The 16791-nt window shown below is 43.1% G+C and overlaps 1 protein-coding gene across 1 annotated transcript in view; it reads right to left on the bottom strand.

The window, feature by feature from the left end:
- Window positions 1-16372, bottom strand: part of CTNNAL1 (catenin alpha like 1) — a 58249-nt gene extending 41877 nt beyond the window's left edge. The window contains exon 1 of the mRNA XM_071455630.1: window positions 16088-16372. Coding sequence (XP_071311731.1) covers window positions 16088-16213 — 126 coding nt within the window. The 5' untranslated portion in view covers window positions 16214-16372. The remainder of the gene's footprint in view (window positions 1-16087) is intronic.
- Between the last annotated feature and the right edge of the window lie 419 nt (window positions 16373-16791).

Raw genomic sequence — 16791 nt, 5'->3', positions numbered from 1 at the left:
TGCTCAGGAAGCATCATGACAGCATGCTTAGCTAAAAATATTCTAATGTCTATTTATTGTCAGTGTAATTAAGTCTTGCATGACAGAATTAAGTGATACTTAAAGAGACTGGGTTTCAGGAAGTATTTATAGACATCTATAAATAAAACCAGAGGAAACATAGCTATTTCACAGCCCCTGCTACAAACACAAGAGTTAAACTGGCAAGTCATGTTTGGAAGACATCCTGCCTACCTCTCTCCCTAGGAAAGTACCCACATTGTATACAGGATGATTTAGACTCTCAAGAGTAATATTTGTTACTGCCTCTTGTGTGGTGGATTGACCCTATCTGGATGCCAGGTGCTCACCAAAGCCATTCTATCATTCCCCTCCTCAGTAGGTAAAGGGAGAGAAAATGTAATAAAAGGCTTGTGGGCTGAGATAAGGAAGGGAGAGGATCACTAACCAGTTACTGTCACGGCCTAAATAGCCTCTGCTTGGGAAAATGAAACGAATTTATGACTGATCAAATCAGAGTAGGATTGTGAGAAGTAAAACACATCTTAAAAATACCTTCCCTCTACCCCTCCCTCCTGGCCTTTATTCCTGATTCTCTACCTCCTTTCCCCCAGCAGCACAAGGAGACAGGGAGTGGGGGCTGTGATCAGTTCCTCACATGCTGCTCCTTCCTCCTCAGCAAGAGTTTTCCTTCCCCTGCTCCAACACAAGGTCTCTCCCAGGGAATACAGTCCTCCATGAACTTCTCACACACGTTCCTTCCCAGGGGCTGCAGTTCTTCCCAAACTGCTGCAGCACAGGTCCCTCCCACAGGCTCCAGTCCTTCAGGAACAGGCTACTCCAGCATAGGTGCTCCTTGGGATCACAAGTCCTGCCAGGAAACCTGCTCTAACATCAGCTCATCTCCACAAGGCCACAGGTCCTGCAAGGAGCTACTCCACTGTAGGCTTCCCACATGGCCACAGGCTCCTTCAGGTATCTACCTGCTCCAGCATGGATCTCTGCATCCTTGTGAACCTGCATGGGCTGCAGGGGGACAACTGCCTCACCACGGTCTCCACCACAGCCTGCAAGGGAATCTCTAGTCCTGCAACCAGAGCACCAGCTTTGGTGTCTGTAGAATTGTCTCATATTATCACTCCTCTCTTCTCTGGCTGCAATAACTTCTGCACAATACCTTTTCCCTGCCCTTAAACACATTATCCCAGAGACGTTACCACCATCCTTGACTCCAAGATGGACCCACCATCGGCCTTGGCCAGTGGGTCCATTTTGGAGCCATCTGACATTGGCTCTGTCAGACATGGGGGAAGCTTCTGGCAGCTTCTCACAAAAGCCACCCCTGTAGCCTCCCCAGTACTAAAACCTTGCCACACAAACCCAACACACTCCTATTCACCCTGGAAAAGTGAAGGCTTTGAGAGATCTCACTCAAAGTGAGTGACAAGAGCCTATAGGAAAGATGGAGAGGGTCTATTGTTGCAGACAACTTTTATGAAAAATCCTTTCTTTAGGATTTTTCTTCCTGAGAAGCTGAGAGGCCTCAGGAACAAAATGTAAACAATGGTTATCTGCTGCTGTGGAATGCAACAGGTGGATCTGTGATTGGTCTCATAGAGTTGTTTCTAGTTAATCGCCAATCACAGTCAGCCAGCTTGGACTCTCTGTCCAAGACAAAAGCTTTTGTTATCATTCCTTTCAATTCTATTCTTAGCTAGCCTTCTGATGAAACCTTTGCTTCTATTCTTTTAGTATAGTTTTAATGTAATATATATGATAAAATAATAAATCAAGTCTTCTGAAACACGGAGTCAGATCTTCATCTCTTCCCTCATCCAAGAACCCCTGTGAACACCGTCACAGTCTATTACCAGGCATGTAGTGACAGCACAAGGGGGAATGGCTTCAAACTGAAAGAGAATATGTTTAGATTAGATATAGGAAAAAAAAATCTTTACTCCCAGCATGGTGAGGCACTGGAATAGGCTGCCCAGAGAAGAGGATGCCCTATCCCTGGAAGTGTTCGAGGCCAGGCTGGATGGGGCCCTGAGCAACCTGATCTACTGGAGGATGTACGGGGGGATTGGAACTAGATGACCTTTAAGGTCCCTTCCAACCCAGGCCATTGATTCTTTAATTCTATATTGATCTTATCTCTATACAATGAGGATTAGCTGCCTTACAGTAAAAGCTCCTCTTCCATTTTGTGTATTTTCTGCTTCCTACCTTCCATTAACTTTATGATGGCAGAAAATTTGGTTCTTTAAAAAAAACAGTAATACCTGGAATGAACAGTCTTTGCTAAGAAAATGTAACAGCACTACATACTGGGAAAGAAGTCACAAACCCCTACAGAAGAATGCTGTAAGGTAAATTTTGTTGCATTTAATACAACACATAGAAACCTTGGTCAAAAAGGCCTTTCCCACACTGCTTGTACTTTCATTTTGTACTTTCATTAGCTCATCTTGAGTTTGGGGGCAGAGAGGATCTTCTAATATTACATTTTAGGTACTGTCTCTCATTAGGTCTTGCGCACTCCTTGAGGAGGATCAGGTCTTCAGACTCATTTAGCCAGACAGCAGGACAGGTTGTTCCAACACCCACACCGGCTATGGAATACAAACATGCGTCAGACAGAGCGGAGAAGCAGCAGCTGGCATTTGACATCCTGTGCAGAAAAGGAGCATAAGGGCTACAAGCAGAACTGCCACACAGATGCCTCATCACAAGATGAGCCTCAGGGATCTTTGCAAGTGAACAAGGACTACCTGTTTACCTGGCCTAGAAGACAAAAGTCTGTTAAGACTAGATGCCTGTCCAGGCACTAACAGAAATCTTAAGCATTTTGTAGAAGTTCAAGCACTAAAGTATTTTTTTAAAGTTCAGCTAGCGTGTGAATTTTTAGCATTGGAAAATTAGTATCTTTCTATTCATATATAATTTTGTAGAAAAATTCAACAAATAAACTTTGCAGAAACTCAATTTTGAAATTTTTCAAAGGTTGCTAACTACTAATGCACTAGTTACCTTCAAGAACCCTTTTTTTTTTATGCTGAAAACATTATTTCTGACAATTGCCTCTGCTTTACGGATTATCGAATCAGAACAGTTTCCTCTACATCTTATTATGCAAAGGGACAATGAACCCTTCTTATAGAAGTCACACAGACGTTCAGGATGCTGAGTCAACACTTTTAAGACAGCTTCCATGAAGTGATGTAATCCAGCTACCCCCAAATTATCAATTTTCCTTGTAGTCCCTCTGGACTGGGGTCTAGAATAGCGGTACAAATGCACTGCATATCCAAGACTGCTGAGTACTTAGACTTGTGGCATTGTACCTAAACCTGGAGATTTTTTGAAATATCTTCTCACTGGTTTTATACACATCTTTTATAAAAACCTTCAGGGAAGCAAATTAAATAAACAACTTTAACAACCTGTAGGCTGGTTCACTTATCTGTGGGCAAATGCTAACACGCTTAGCAGAGCCTCAGGCAATCTTTCACATGCAGTGTCTAAGAAGCTGGTAAGCCACCTTTGAAAAGGAAGGAGGAACAATCCATGACCTGCAGTGACAAGTAGGAGCTGCCAAGCACAACAAGAACAGCCTTACCAGCTCAGATCACTGGGGTACCTCATGTAATAATTTATATTCCAGTCCTCCACATGCTTGCCTAGGAAAGGTCATGAGAGTTAAACAAGTAAATGCAACACGAGCTATAATGCACTTGTAACCAGATTTCCAGCTAGCTAACTGCAAACTGCACATTAAATTTTAAAACACCACAATACCTAATTGCACACTTCTCACAAGCTCAATACCTTCACCAGATAGAAATATTATCTGGAAGAGGTGAAAACAGACCTCTTGACCTCCTTCACATCCACACTTAAAATTGACTCTTTGTAAAGTTCACCAGGAAAGAGAAGAGTACAACTTCAAATTCAAATAGGCACCTCAGATTATTAGTACCACTGCTATGTACTTGTTAGACATTCTTGGAATTCTTAAGAGATCAAAAGAAAGGATTCAACTCAGAACAAGACTGTACTATAGCAGTGAATACCCTTTCTTTGTGCTGAATTCATTCCTTGAAAACCAAGGAACTTTTAAACTTCAAGTTCCAAACCAAACAGCATTGAGAAAATTATTAGCTAAAATGTGATACAGATGAACTTGTTCAAATGCAGTGCAGCAATAGGATGACACCAATTTATTTCCTCCAGTGTGGGTTATTTTGGGTTTGGGGGATTGTGTAGTAGGTTTTCTTTGTTTGGTTTTTTGGGTTTTTTGTGGGTTTTTTGGTTTTTTTTTTTCAAAGCAACAAGAACTCTGAAAATTTCAGGATTTTTTTCCCCCCGTGGGATTAAATTATTTCCAATTTTCATTTTGTAATTGTGAAAAGGAGGATCAGAGGAGAAAAAAAAAGGAATTAACACAGCTCACTATTTTTGTAGCCTGTGGGTTCTTGATATAGAGCATTAAATTAATCATGTTATTAAAGTACCCTACTTTTAGAGGAGAAATATGCTTTCTTTTTAATGGTCTCTTTTCACAGACTCCTTAAAACCAGGGATCCCCACTGATCTGCAGAGGTGAAGCAGAAAAGTACACAAAAACCAACCTGCATTGCTGCTATCCTCTTTTTTCCACACATGGAAGAGGAAACCAATAATTGGAAAATCCTTAGTGAGGCTTAATCAACGATCAAAGGTACCTTGTTTACTCTTATTCCCACATGGTATACAAGTCAGAGGACTGCCTCACCATTCACCCAAAAAAGGAGTCTTCAGAATTTCTATAGCAATGAGTGACCATGAAAAAGATCATCGTTTTCAGACAATTCAAATTCAACTTTTCTTCCCTTTTTTAAGGGACACATGCAAATTCACAGACTGAGCTGGCACCAAAATTTGTACCTTTGAGCAACCTGACATGAGTTGGCAAAGATAGTTTTTCAAACAAGCTCCAACTTAACTTCTTCTGATAATAGAATATGTGCATCAAAAAGCACACTGGACATTATGAAATATGCATTCACCATTACAAAATCTGTTCAGAGGTAAAACTGGCTTTCTAACTCAAATGCTGTCTTGAAGTTTGAAATGCACAACTACCTCACTAGAAAAGGTGAGTACAGTCTAGTAGACCAAATAATTTGGTTTCAGGGCATACCAGGCAGTACACTTTCCTCCCCTCCTGTTGCCCTTCAGTATCTTCTTACCTAAACAGCTAGATTTTATAAACAAAGCAATTCCTGCTCTTCATTCCACACCTAGAAAGCCTGGGCAAGATTAAGCCTAAGAAAATCCAACTCAGAGGGAAGTTCATTGTTTAAATTGTACTTTCAGATGTGGTCAAAACAGATGCAGACATGTTTTCAGCACCAGAGAGATGCAAGTCTCAGAAATAACTCTATTTACTAACATAATCAGATAACCTCAAAACCAGAGACTGGCAAACAGTAATTCTGGCTTTTCCCCCTGACTTGCTATTGTTAATGTACCTAACCTTGTACTGCTTGTGCAAACAATGCCTGAGCCAGCTCTGAGCTGCTTATTCAAAAAAATCACCACTGTTGTGGAACTAAAATCTCAGATGTTGAAATAAAGGATGTAGCAGGGACAACACACTTATTTCACCTGCAACTGAGAATTCTTTCTATTCAAACCAGATTGGCTCCTGAAGATGTAGAAAATGTTCCTTGTTAGTTCTTAAGCAGGTGGCTTCCCTGCCATGAATAGCAGCTATTCAATCCTCCTCACACTGCATCTTCCCGACAGAAGAGTTCCTGCAGCCTCTTTCAGAGAAGGCTTCCTTAGGAGCATTTTGACATCCCACTTCAGAGCTACACCTGGTATTCCATTTTGAAAAGCAGAGACTTGCTCTAGGGATTAAATGAGAAGTACAGTATGCTCTGGAAAAGGCTATGCAAATCCAACTACTATCCACCTACAGGAGTGCAAAACAAAAACTTAATATAATCCAGGAGCTATTATCTTATTTATGCTAAAGTGCCTGTATGTTCTTTTGATTGCTTCATTGAAGAGCTCCAGGGCAATAAAAACTCATTCAGTTGGAAAATTTAAGAATATTTAAATGAAACAGAGATACAATACAGAATCGTTGGTAATTAAAAGGGAATGCTCCATGCACTGGTCTAACTCCTACAAGTTAAGTGCTTGCAACACTGTATTACCCTTCTGCTTGCCAACATTCTTCACGCCCATGAATAAACAAACTAACAAAAATACTATCATAACCCCCATGCTGAAAAGATTATGCTCCTACAGAACAACTTTGCTTTTTTATTTGAATAATAGGATTTGTGTGGTTCTAAATGGTTATATTCATTCTGTTTAATAAAACATATTTCTGTGAGAAAAAAGAAACTTTTTTAGTTTTCTATGCACATCAGAAAGAACGTTGGAATTTGCTCATAAAATACTTTTCCAATTTGTGCTTAGGAGTTATCTTACCATTTTAGGCATATAACTAAGAAATAATCCAACTCAGTATCTAAAATACAGTAACAGTTATAAGTTGGCTCTAGAGTCTATCTCACTTCTCATTTATCCCATTAGCTTTAAACAAGGCTATTAATGAAATGCAGTATAGCCCCATAAGTGAAAAATAGACTTTAAGGTTCTATCTAGCAAGGGTTATACTTTTCTAATGAATAAAGAAACATAAAATAAATCCACACAGAAAGCCACAGGCTCATGGTACCACACAACAGTTTTACTGAACTATAATCAGAGTTGTTTGCAATCATTAATTCATAAATCATCCTTTGGGGATTTCCCTACCTAATCTGTCTAAAACCATCTGGTAACAATGCCGAATAGCAAGAAAGCTGCTCTAATTCTTCTTGTGCAGGATCATAGAGAAGCAGTTTTGATTTAATGCTTATTCCACTGGAGAACTAAAATTTGTTTAATCTGCAGAAAAGTCATTAATCAGATCACAAAAATATGAAGGATATGATACCATTGAAAAAGAGCAATTGATTTTCAGCTATGTCAGTAAAAAGCATCTTCCTTCAGCCACTTGAAATGTTAGTCTGACTCATTTATCACATCAAAGACTAAGGTATTGAACATTATAAAGCAGTAGCCAAGCTTAACTCAAAGCCAGTTTTACTATCCAAGGGTTCACAGAAAAAAAGCCTGAAACCACAGCTGTTTCATCATAGTGCTGTTGCTCATGTGATAAAATGTTCACGTGTAATTTTCCTTGTGAAGCGGAATATAATTAGTGATAGCAACATCGTTATTTATTAATGCAACAAAATAATTTACCTCTAAGTTATTCTGAGGTACTCCTGGGCTCCCCAGCATACCTTATAAACCACAACTGTAAATGATTATCTATTTCTCTTTCAATGTTTCACAATGACCTAGCTTGAATGACTAAAAGATGTCACTTAAAAACTAGTCTCATTAAAAGGAAACCTGCAACACATCAGCCAAGGAATACAATTGATACCTTGAAATAATCACCTTTTCTACATCCAGATGACAATCTCCTAAGATTAACTCTTCTGTGTAAATCCAAGTGAAACAATCAGGCTCCTTCAGGGGCGCAGAGCACCAAGTGTAGGCTGAGTAACAGCTGAGCTTCTGCCAGAAAAAGAATTTGCATGGAGCGCAAGATGCTTAACAGAAACCAGAAGCTCACAACTTAACCTGCAACACCTATGGAACCGCAGGGAGAAGAGTCTCGGAGTTAGTGACTGATTGGAACCACGGAGGTGCAACTCTGTACCCAGGCAGCAGCACCATGTGCTTCTGGGCCCACAGCAGTCACAGCATGTGATACACGGCAGAGCTTCTCTGCTGTACAGGGATTAATCTCTTCTGAATTTAGCAGGAGGTTTGCCTCCCTCCACACAAGTTACAACACAAGCTTTTAGACCACAATTCGTAGTTTTATTACTCAACAGTAGTGCCAAGTTTCAATCCTGAAGTGAGTACCAAATTAATTCATAAGACAGAAGATTCTGGAAAAGAGGAGAAACAGCTTCTCAAAGCTTTCAAGTTACCAGGATTTTTAATGTATGGAAAAACAAAGACATGGTCCAAGAAGCAGTTTAAAAGGAGAGCATGCACATCTTTTTTATCCCTCAGATGCAATGAGCTGAAGACAAATATGGATCATCCTACTTTTTCCAAAAAAGAATTTTCTCATCCTCCAAAAAGAGCCCATAAGGGGCAATGCACAAGCTCTGGCACCAGCCAACAATGTAAGAACCCTTCAGCACCTTAAACATATGAAAGAGAAAGACCTAGAGGTACCAAAAAAATGCCCAGTGAAACAAGGCAGCCAAGGGATTTGCTGGAACAAATCTGTCAGTGCATCTGCTGCATGGGAAATGCAAATAAGTCAAAGTGAATCTGAGTTTGGACTGAAGGCTGAAGTTCAGGAAGCAAATGAGACTACACGTATTCCTTAAGATTACGAATATTGTTCAGAGAGTACATGAGACACTTCTATTTAGACTCTAATTGAGAAAGAGAATGCATCTGATTAACAATTTCAAAAGTAGATATGTAATGAGCCTATACTGCAATACAATACTATGGCTACAGACATTCAAACATAAGCTTATACACAAGACTGAGGCATGATGCAGAGGAAAAAAAAACAGGGACAATGTGGTGGGTTTTCCTCCCCCAGTTTTGTAGAATTCCAAGAATAAAGAGCTAAGGATAAATAAATTAGAAGCCTAACAGTGCTTTTAATATAGGACTGTCTGCTTTAAAGCTGTCAGAAAAAACCAACTGAATTTCAGAAGGTTCCTCTCTTCCAATCTCTCCAACCTGTCAAGGTCCCTCTGAAGGGCTGCACAGCCCTCTGGCGTATCAGCCACTCCTCCCTGCTTTGTCTCATCAGTGAACTTGCTGAGGAGGCACCTGCTCCTTCAGCCAAGTCACTGATGAACTATTAAACAAAACTGGGCTAACAAAACTCAGTATTGAACTTCGGGGACACCGAAGTGTGTGTGACAGGCCTCCCACTAGACCCTGTGTCACTGATTACAACACACTGGGACCTGCCGTTCTGTCAGTTCTCAAGCCACCTCACTGTCCACACTTCCTGTGTTGGTCTATCAGTATGTTGCAAGAAACAGTGTCCAAAGTCTTGCTGAAGTCGAGGTAGAAAAGATCCACTGCTCTCCCCTCATCCATTCAGGAAGCTGTTCCATCATAGAAGTCAATAAGGTTGGTCAAGCATGATTTATTTTTAGTGAATCCATACTGACTACCCCTGAACCCCTTCTTGCCATCCTGGTGGATGGACACTGCTTCCAGAATGAGGTATTCCATCACCTTTCCAAGAATTAAAGTGAGGATGACTGGCCAGCAGTTCCCTGGCTCCCCTTTCTTACCCTTTTTGCAGGCTGGGGTGACACTTGATTTCTTCAGTCCTCAGGCACCTCTCCTGATCACCCTGACCTTTCAAAGATGCCTGTGAGTACCCTCCATGTGGTATCTGCCAGCTCTCTCAGCACTCATGGATACATCCCCTCACAGCTCATTGACTTGTGGATGTCAAGCTTGCCTGTATGTTCTCTAACCCAATCTTCCTTGATGAGGCAGAAGTCTTACATTCCTTTACTCTGGTCTCCTGAGTTAGCGATTCCTGAGGGCTGGTGTTGCCAGTGAAGACTGATTGAAAAAAGGCATTCAGTAACTCCACCTTCTGTGCATCCTCCCTTACCAGGGTCCAGCCTCCCTTTAACAACAGGTTCACATTCCCCTTAGTTTTTATTTTGTCATTATGTATTTGAAGAAACCATCTGAGGACTTCCAAGCCAACAAATCCACAAAACAGCTTCCCCAAAACCTCTGCTAGCCTACAGACAAATTCCAAAGGCCAGTGTCAGTAGCACGCTGAACTCCATGTCTGCAGTTTTACGCTTCTCTTAAATCTCTCTCTTGGACAGTGGATGCTTTTTCAGTTCCATGGAGAATAACATCAGTTCCACTAAAGATACAGCAATGTACCAGCTATTTTAGTCCATTTCTTCAGGAGTTATAACCCTGATGTACTCTGTTACTTCCTTACCACAGTTCTGCCGTATTCTTTTGACAGAAAATAAGAAGAGAGCAGAGCAGCTATTCATAATTGTGCTCAACTGCAAAAGAAAGTGAAGCAATCCCTACTCCAGAATGTACCTCTGTGAGGTACTCAGAATCTGTGGGGAATCAAGGTGATATGCAGAATATGATATGAAAATGTTGGATAAAATGAGCTGGAACAACTTGCCAACATTACATGTTATCCACCAAGATTTCAAGGGGCTCAAAGATACAATGGATTGCATCAACTTACTCATGCAATCTCCTGCTTAATACCAGGTCAACAATTGAGGTACAAATGTTGCCCTGACACTTGTACATGTCAAACCAATACAAAAAGTTAAAAAGAAGTAGTGGACACCTAAATAAATATGACATACTGGCAAAGATTTAAGAAAGTTTTTTTTAAAGGAATTACTGCCTCACAAAACAACTAGATTTCTCTGTATACATCACCAATAACATGGATAAGAAGGCACTCCACTGGAAAAAAAAACAACTAGGAAACAAAATTGATATCACAGTTTTCAAAAGACATCAGACAAGTCTCTGAGAGAAACAGAAGCAGATCTTTTGCATGAATATTGAACTCATCAAGAGACAGAACGATGAGAAGGAAGATGAAGGATATCAGAAAGTGAATGATTACTTATTTTACCAGTTACTCAGAAACCTTTACTGCAACATGGATTATTATATATAATCATAAAGAGAGAGGTGAGATAAGCAAGTGACAAAATGATGAAGATTTGTTGGTGATCTCAATTTACTTGGGACAGTAAAGACAAGATCTGACTACAGAATTGCAGAAACATCTTGCAGCACTGACCAGGGAACAAAATGTCAAAACAAAAAAATCACTGTAGATCAAAATGATGCAGGAAAGTACATTCCTAGCTTTCCTTATGAAAGCTAGGTCTGAGCTGACCATTACTCCTCAGAAGCATGATCTTTTGATTATGAAACAGACATCCATGAAAAAATCTGACTTGCTTATGATGAAAGCAATTTCCAGGATCATCTACTCTAATTCCCTGCTCAAACCACGTCCAGTTGGAGTGTGTTGTTTATAATCTTATCCATTTTGAACATCTCCAAAACTGCAGACTCTGTAGGAGCTCTGCACACCTCATCCAGTGTTTGGCCTCCCTTACATTGATAAAAGCCTTCTCTTATATCTCATTAGTTTCCAGTGTTCCAGCTTCCAACATCTGTCACCATACATGTCTGGGATCAGCCTGTCTCTGTCTTCTCCATACCTGCCATTAGGTGGGTAGCTGTAGACTGTGGTAAACTCTGCCCTTGTCCAAACAAAACAAAACAAACAAACAAAAAAACTAAACAAAAAAAACCCCACCAAAACAACCACTGCAGATTCAAGTGATACAGAGAGGAAATTACCATCTTAGCTTTCTAAGAAGTCTAACAGACCACTACATCTCTCTTCCTGAGGTGGAAGAAGCCTACGTCCTTCAAGCACTCTGCTTATGTCACATACTTCACTATGTCAGTGTTCTCCCTGGAGCACAGAACTCAACGTGGTACTGTACCCCATGCTGCCTCACAAGTGCCAAACAAAAAAAGAATCACTTCTGCAGTCTGCTTGCTATGTTCAAGCCACCAAACCCAGGTGCAGCTGGCCATCACTGCTGACCCCCCATTCAACTTGTCCTCCAGGATTCCCACGCAAAGTTTTCCTGAGGACAGTTGATCCCAGCCTGTACTGCTGCATGGTGTTACCCTGACTCAGATGTGTGACTTGGACTTCACAAACTTCCTGTCATATCATTTTTCCAGCCTGTCCCTCTGTCAAGCTGCCCAGTCATCCACAGCGTCAGACACTCCCCAACTTGCTGTAGGGAAGCTGACGTGCCTGTTGAACGTGCTGGTCTATGCTCACCCCAACATTCAGCATTCAGATCATAATTAACCAAAAAAAAAAAAAAGCCAGAGAGAAGTTTACAGATTATATACAGACCTCTAGCTTGATGCACAATGACTATTCTAAAGTCATACCTTCAGTCTGAAAACTGCATCAGTGAGCTTCTCAGATTATTAGGAAAACTTCAGCTGTGGGTTCTTTGGGGTTTAATATACAACTCCAGAAACTTCTGGAAAAACAGAACACTGGCAGAAAATTACATAATGTTATATAACATTTACTGAAATGGAAATTATTTTAGCTAGCTTCAGAGAAAGCAAGGAAACAATAGGACAGTAAAGAACAGGTTTGTTTCATTCAGCTCAAGGCACTGTTAACTCACGTAGAATCTAAGACTGACAACAGCATTCAGAAGCATTGGTATCATGGGCTTTTTGTAGCTAAAATAAAGAAAAACTTAAAAGCTTATATTTTTTACTATACAGGTCAAGTCAATTACAAAACCTCTGGCAGGACCTCCTATACCAAGAAAATTGGAAAAACATGTTCAGTAACATATGTGCACACAATCATTCTCCGAAGTGCCTATGACAAAATGAGCTTTCTGGAAGTTGAGCAGCTGTAATCACATTGGTCTGCATTCCAGCTGCTGGAGGATAGGTCACCTTCAACCATGAAAAGTGAGTTTGTTCTTTTGGAAATATAGAAGTACAGGATGATTTGGGATGCAAGGGAAAGGTCATCTAGTTCCATTCCTGCTCTGCCAAGGGCTAGGACACCTTCCGCTAGATCAGGTTGCCCAGAGGTCCCATCCAACCTGGTCCTGAACATTTCCAGGGATGAGACACCCACAGCATCTCTGGACAACCCTCTGCAGTGTCTCACCATCCTCAGAGATAAGAATTTCTTCCTAACATCTAATCCAAACATATTTACTTCCAGCTTAAAGCCATTTGCCCTTGCTCTATCACTACACACCTTTGTAAGAAAGTCCCTCTCCAGCTTTCTTGCAGGTCCTCTTTAGGTACTAGAAGGCTGCAATAGGTCTCTCCTGAGCCTTCTCTTCTCCAGGCAGATAGATCTCAAAGTTTCCCTCTTTTTCCCAAGTACCTGACTGTGAAGTTTGACAAATACCTATTCTGCTGTTTCTCAGAGTGTTTCCTTAGAACAGATCTAGACAGACAAACTCCTCCTACAGCTGTGAAGGTACCCGACTGCTCCTACACCAGCAAACAGGTACAGAACGGCAGCTGCGGAAGCCACGGGTGGAGCCACATCCTGAAAAGTGCTTTTTCCCTGTCTTTGCTTTTCCTCAACTGCTTAAACGACTTGTTATTAAATGAGTCAGCACTGACCACTTCAAACACCCTTCCTGACATGTGTTGCCAAAAACCTTCCATTAAAAGAATGAACCCCAAAATAATTGGACTGGAAATGGATAGCAGCAGTGAAGGAGGATGTCTAGACTTTTAAAGGATGCCATAGTATTTATGCACTGAACTAAAGACACCTATCCCAGTGAAGAAAATATTGCTTAATTTAAAGAAAATTGTGGTGCTTCACCCCAGAAGCCATGTTTTCTGAACTGCATGCCACATGCTTTGCAAAATACTGTACAATGATTCTTTTCACTGTTCAGCTATGTAGACAGTGAAAAAGAAGTGTTAGCAAATATGCTTAATACTGTGGCTTAAATTTGTCATCTTTGTCATCTGTGGCACTCTGAAAAATGGGCCACATCAAGGTCTAAACACATCTAGTTTAACTCTGTAAATACTCGACGTTTTAAAAGCATTTTTAATTGGGTTAATAAGTACATGCAGTAATGACTCTAAGGGTAATTTCTTCTGCTGGAAAAATAGGAATCTTATACCACTGCTGATAGCAAAAGTACTCTGTTACAATGTAGTCTATAAGGAAAAAAATCCAAGCTGCAAAATGCAATTAAAAAAAAAAATCCAACAAAACCAACACTCACAATTGCTGATGAAAAACAAGCAGGCAAACACATATCTACAATATTACAACGATGTACAATACCGTACATGAATTTAAATAAGAATCAATGCAGCTTTTTTTTTTTTTGCTCAAAGAAAAGATTTAGCCCTACATGAGAGATTGAAAGTGAGTTTGTCAGACAAGGCACCTTTTGTTTCCTCTTTGCTTAAAATAAGTAGTGAAAAGCAGCAGGAACATTCTGACTATTTTTTCAGTAGTATACAAGTATCACATAGCGCTTCTCAGATTTTCACAAAAGGGTAAACTGTGAAGTTAACTTCACAGTAGGACCAAAGCCCTTTGCAAGTGCATTTTGTACAAGCAGAAAAACAAAGTCCTGGGGGTTAAGCTTATGCAGAATCTACAAGCAAATTCTGAGACTAAGAAGTACTCTATAAACACCGTTTTGCATAAATTTCCAAACAAAGCCAACCAGTGAGATCTCAACTGAGCAATCCAGATGGAAAGGTACAGGCAGAACTGATAAACCACTACAGTAACTGGGGCATTTTACCAGGCAGGTGTAGGGAGCTACTGCTGACACCATCAGCAACTTCAGCCTGAATCTGAGCAGAGCTCAGCGCTCGTGCTTCAAGGAACACACTTGTCTCGAGTCTGGAGCGCCTCAGCAGGAAAACAGCGAGCTCTGAGTGCTCACAAATGCTCAGACACCCAGCATACAGGGAAGTGAAAGCTGCTTAGCCCTTCTGGAAGATGTTGTCACAGGCTTTGTGGACAATGAAAAATCATACATGACACACTTCTCTGTAGGTTTCGTTGCAAAGGCAGTAAGATCATTGTTGCTAAACAGTACTCCAGAGAAATAAGAATATCTTCACATAAATCTGTTAAAAGTACATATTTAACATGTGCAACTAAATTCAGCTTCTGCAACTGGATGTGTTTCTGACTGCTCTTAAGCTTCCTAAAAGAGGTCTCCCTATTTTATCTCGGTTGTTTCAGGACCAGAAAATTCACTTAACTTTACTTTGCCTTGGAAAAATGTGGTTCAATCCCTTTGAAAGGCTTTGCTGTACTGACTGTGACGTCTCCAAACAGAAAAAAACCCCACACATTACCACGATGGGTACAGAAACACAATTACCCATTAAAAACCCTCCCTGCAGCCCAGATGCAGAAATGCAAAACAAGGCTTACCACAGCTTGTTTCCAGATAGATTATGAGGATATAAACACTATTTGACCTCATCGGGACTAGTTATTTTTGTATAGCTGTTACATCTTGTTTAAGGATTTTGTACAAATAGGTTTTGACTTGCTAACTTTATTGATCAGTGCTCAAAGCACAAAAATCCTACACAGCAAACACTGTGATGTTTTCAGACATTATTTTTCAAGAAACAAAATTCTAATGAGTCTGTCAAGCGCCAGTTTTGTAACTAAATGTCTGAACGAACACCCAACAGCAACAATAACAAAAAACACCAACGCCAAAGTGACTGGCATATAATTACTTAGCAGAGCAATGAAAAGCCCGATTTGGGTGGGTTTTAAGGTCATTTAGCAGTGTGCGGGACGTGCTAAAAGGTCACCAAGACAGTTTGCCTATTATCGAACCTCTTAAAAACCGGGCACTACCCCGGGGTGCAGTAGGAGCTCCAATCAATGCAACGCTCAGGCCGGACCGCGAAAACACAAAGCTCCGCCAAAGCCCCTGGAAGAGGAGCGCTCTCTCCGGCGCCGAGCCGGGAGGGAAGGAGCGCGCTCCCACGCGGGCAGGCGGGAGGCTCGGGAAGCCGGGAGCGCTCGGGCGGCGGGGCAGTCCCTCCGTCCCGGGGCTCGGACCGCCGGCGGCACCGCAGCGCCCGGCGTTACGCAACGCTCCCCCGCGACCTTGCGGGGAACTTCGGAGTCTTCCTCAGGGACGGACGTGCGAGCAGCATCACCCACACGGCTCCGGCTGCCGCCCGCGGCCGGCGGGACCGCGGGACGGGCGGGAGGGGGCGCGGCTCAGAGCACCGGCGCGGCCGGACAGAGGGGGCTACGGAGCGCCGCGACCCGAGCGCGCAAACTTCGGCGGCGGCCGAGCAGAGCCTCCCGGAGACTGCGGGGGGAAGGAGGTGGGAAATCTTTCTCCCGCGGCGGTTTTCCTACCTGCGACACCAGCGGCACCAGCGTCTGCTCCACGGAGCGCGTGCGGATCTCTAGCCCCGCGTCCGCGCCCAGGCCCGACGAGGACGACGAGGAGACGCCGCTGCTGCTGCACGGGGACGTGGCCATAGCGGGGGAGCGGAGCGGAGCGGAGCGGAGCCGAGCCGAGCCGGGCCGGGCCGGGACCCCCTCCAGCCGCGCTGCCGCCGCTGCGCTCCCGCACGGGCAGCCCGTGCCCGCCGCTCCCCTCACGCCGCTCCGCCCCCGGGCCGCCGCCCCCGCCCCGCGCCCGCCGGGGCTCCGCTGCCGCGCCGGGCGATGCCGCGCGCGCGCGCCGAGTCCCCCCCTTCCCTCCCTCTCCCTCAGCGGCCCCTTCCCCGCCCCTCGGGACGGGACGAATTTAAAGCGGCAGCTCCCGCCCACTCCCCTCCCGCCCCGCCGCGCAGCCAGCGCCGGGGGTTGCCGCCTACCTTTCCCCGCCACTCCTTTCCCGCCGCCCCCCGCCCCACTCCGCAGCCGGCGGGGGAAGGGAACCGGGAATGGTCCCGCCACCACCGCTGCCACCCGGAGTTTCCCCTCCGGTCTTGCTTGGGGCGGGGAAAGCCGGAGGGTCCCTGCCCGGAGGGGTGAAGCCGTAGCAGGCGGTGGCTGAGGGGCTCGGCTGGCCCCAGGGAGGCGGCAGTCCGGGCCGGTGGCCGGCGTTGGGC

The sequence above is a fragment of the Agelaius tricolor genome, unplaced genomic scaffold (genome assembly GCF_023055355.1).
Source record: "Agelaius tricolor isolate 1412-34295 unplaced genomic scaffold, bAgeTri1.0.p SCAF_2, whole genome shotgun sequence".
In the NCBI taxonomy this organism is placed as follows: domain Eukaryota; kingdom Metazoa; phylum Chordata; class Aves; order Passeriformes; family Icteridae; genus Agelaius; species Agelaius tricolor.
This window is presented reverse-complemented; position numbering and strand designations above follow the sequence as displayed.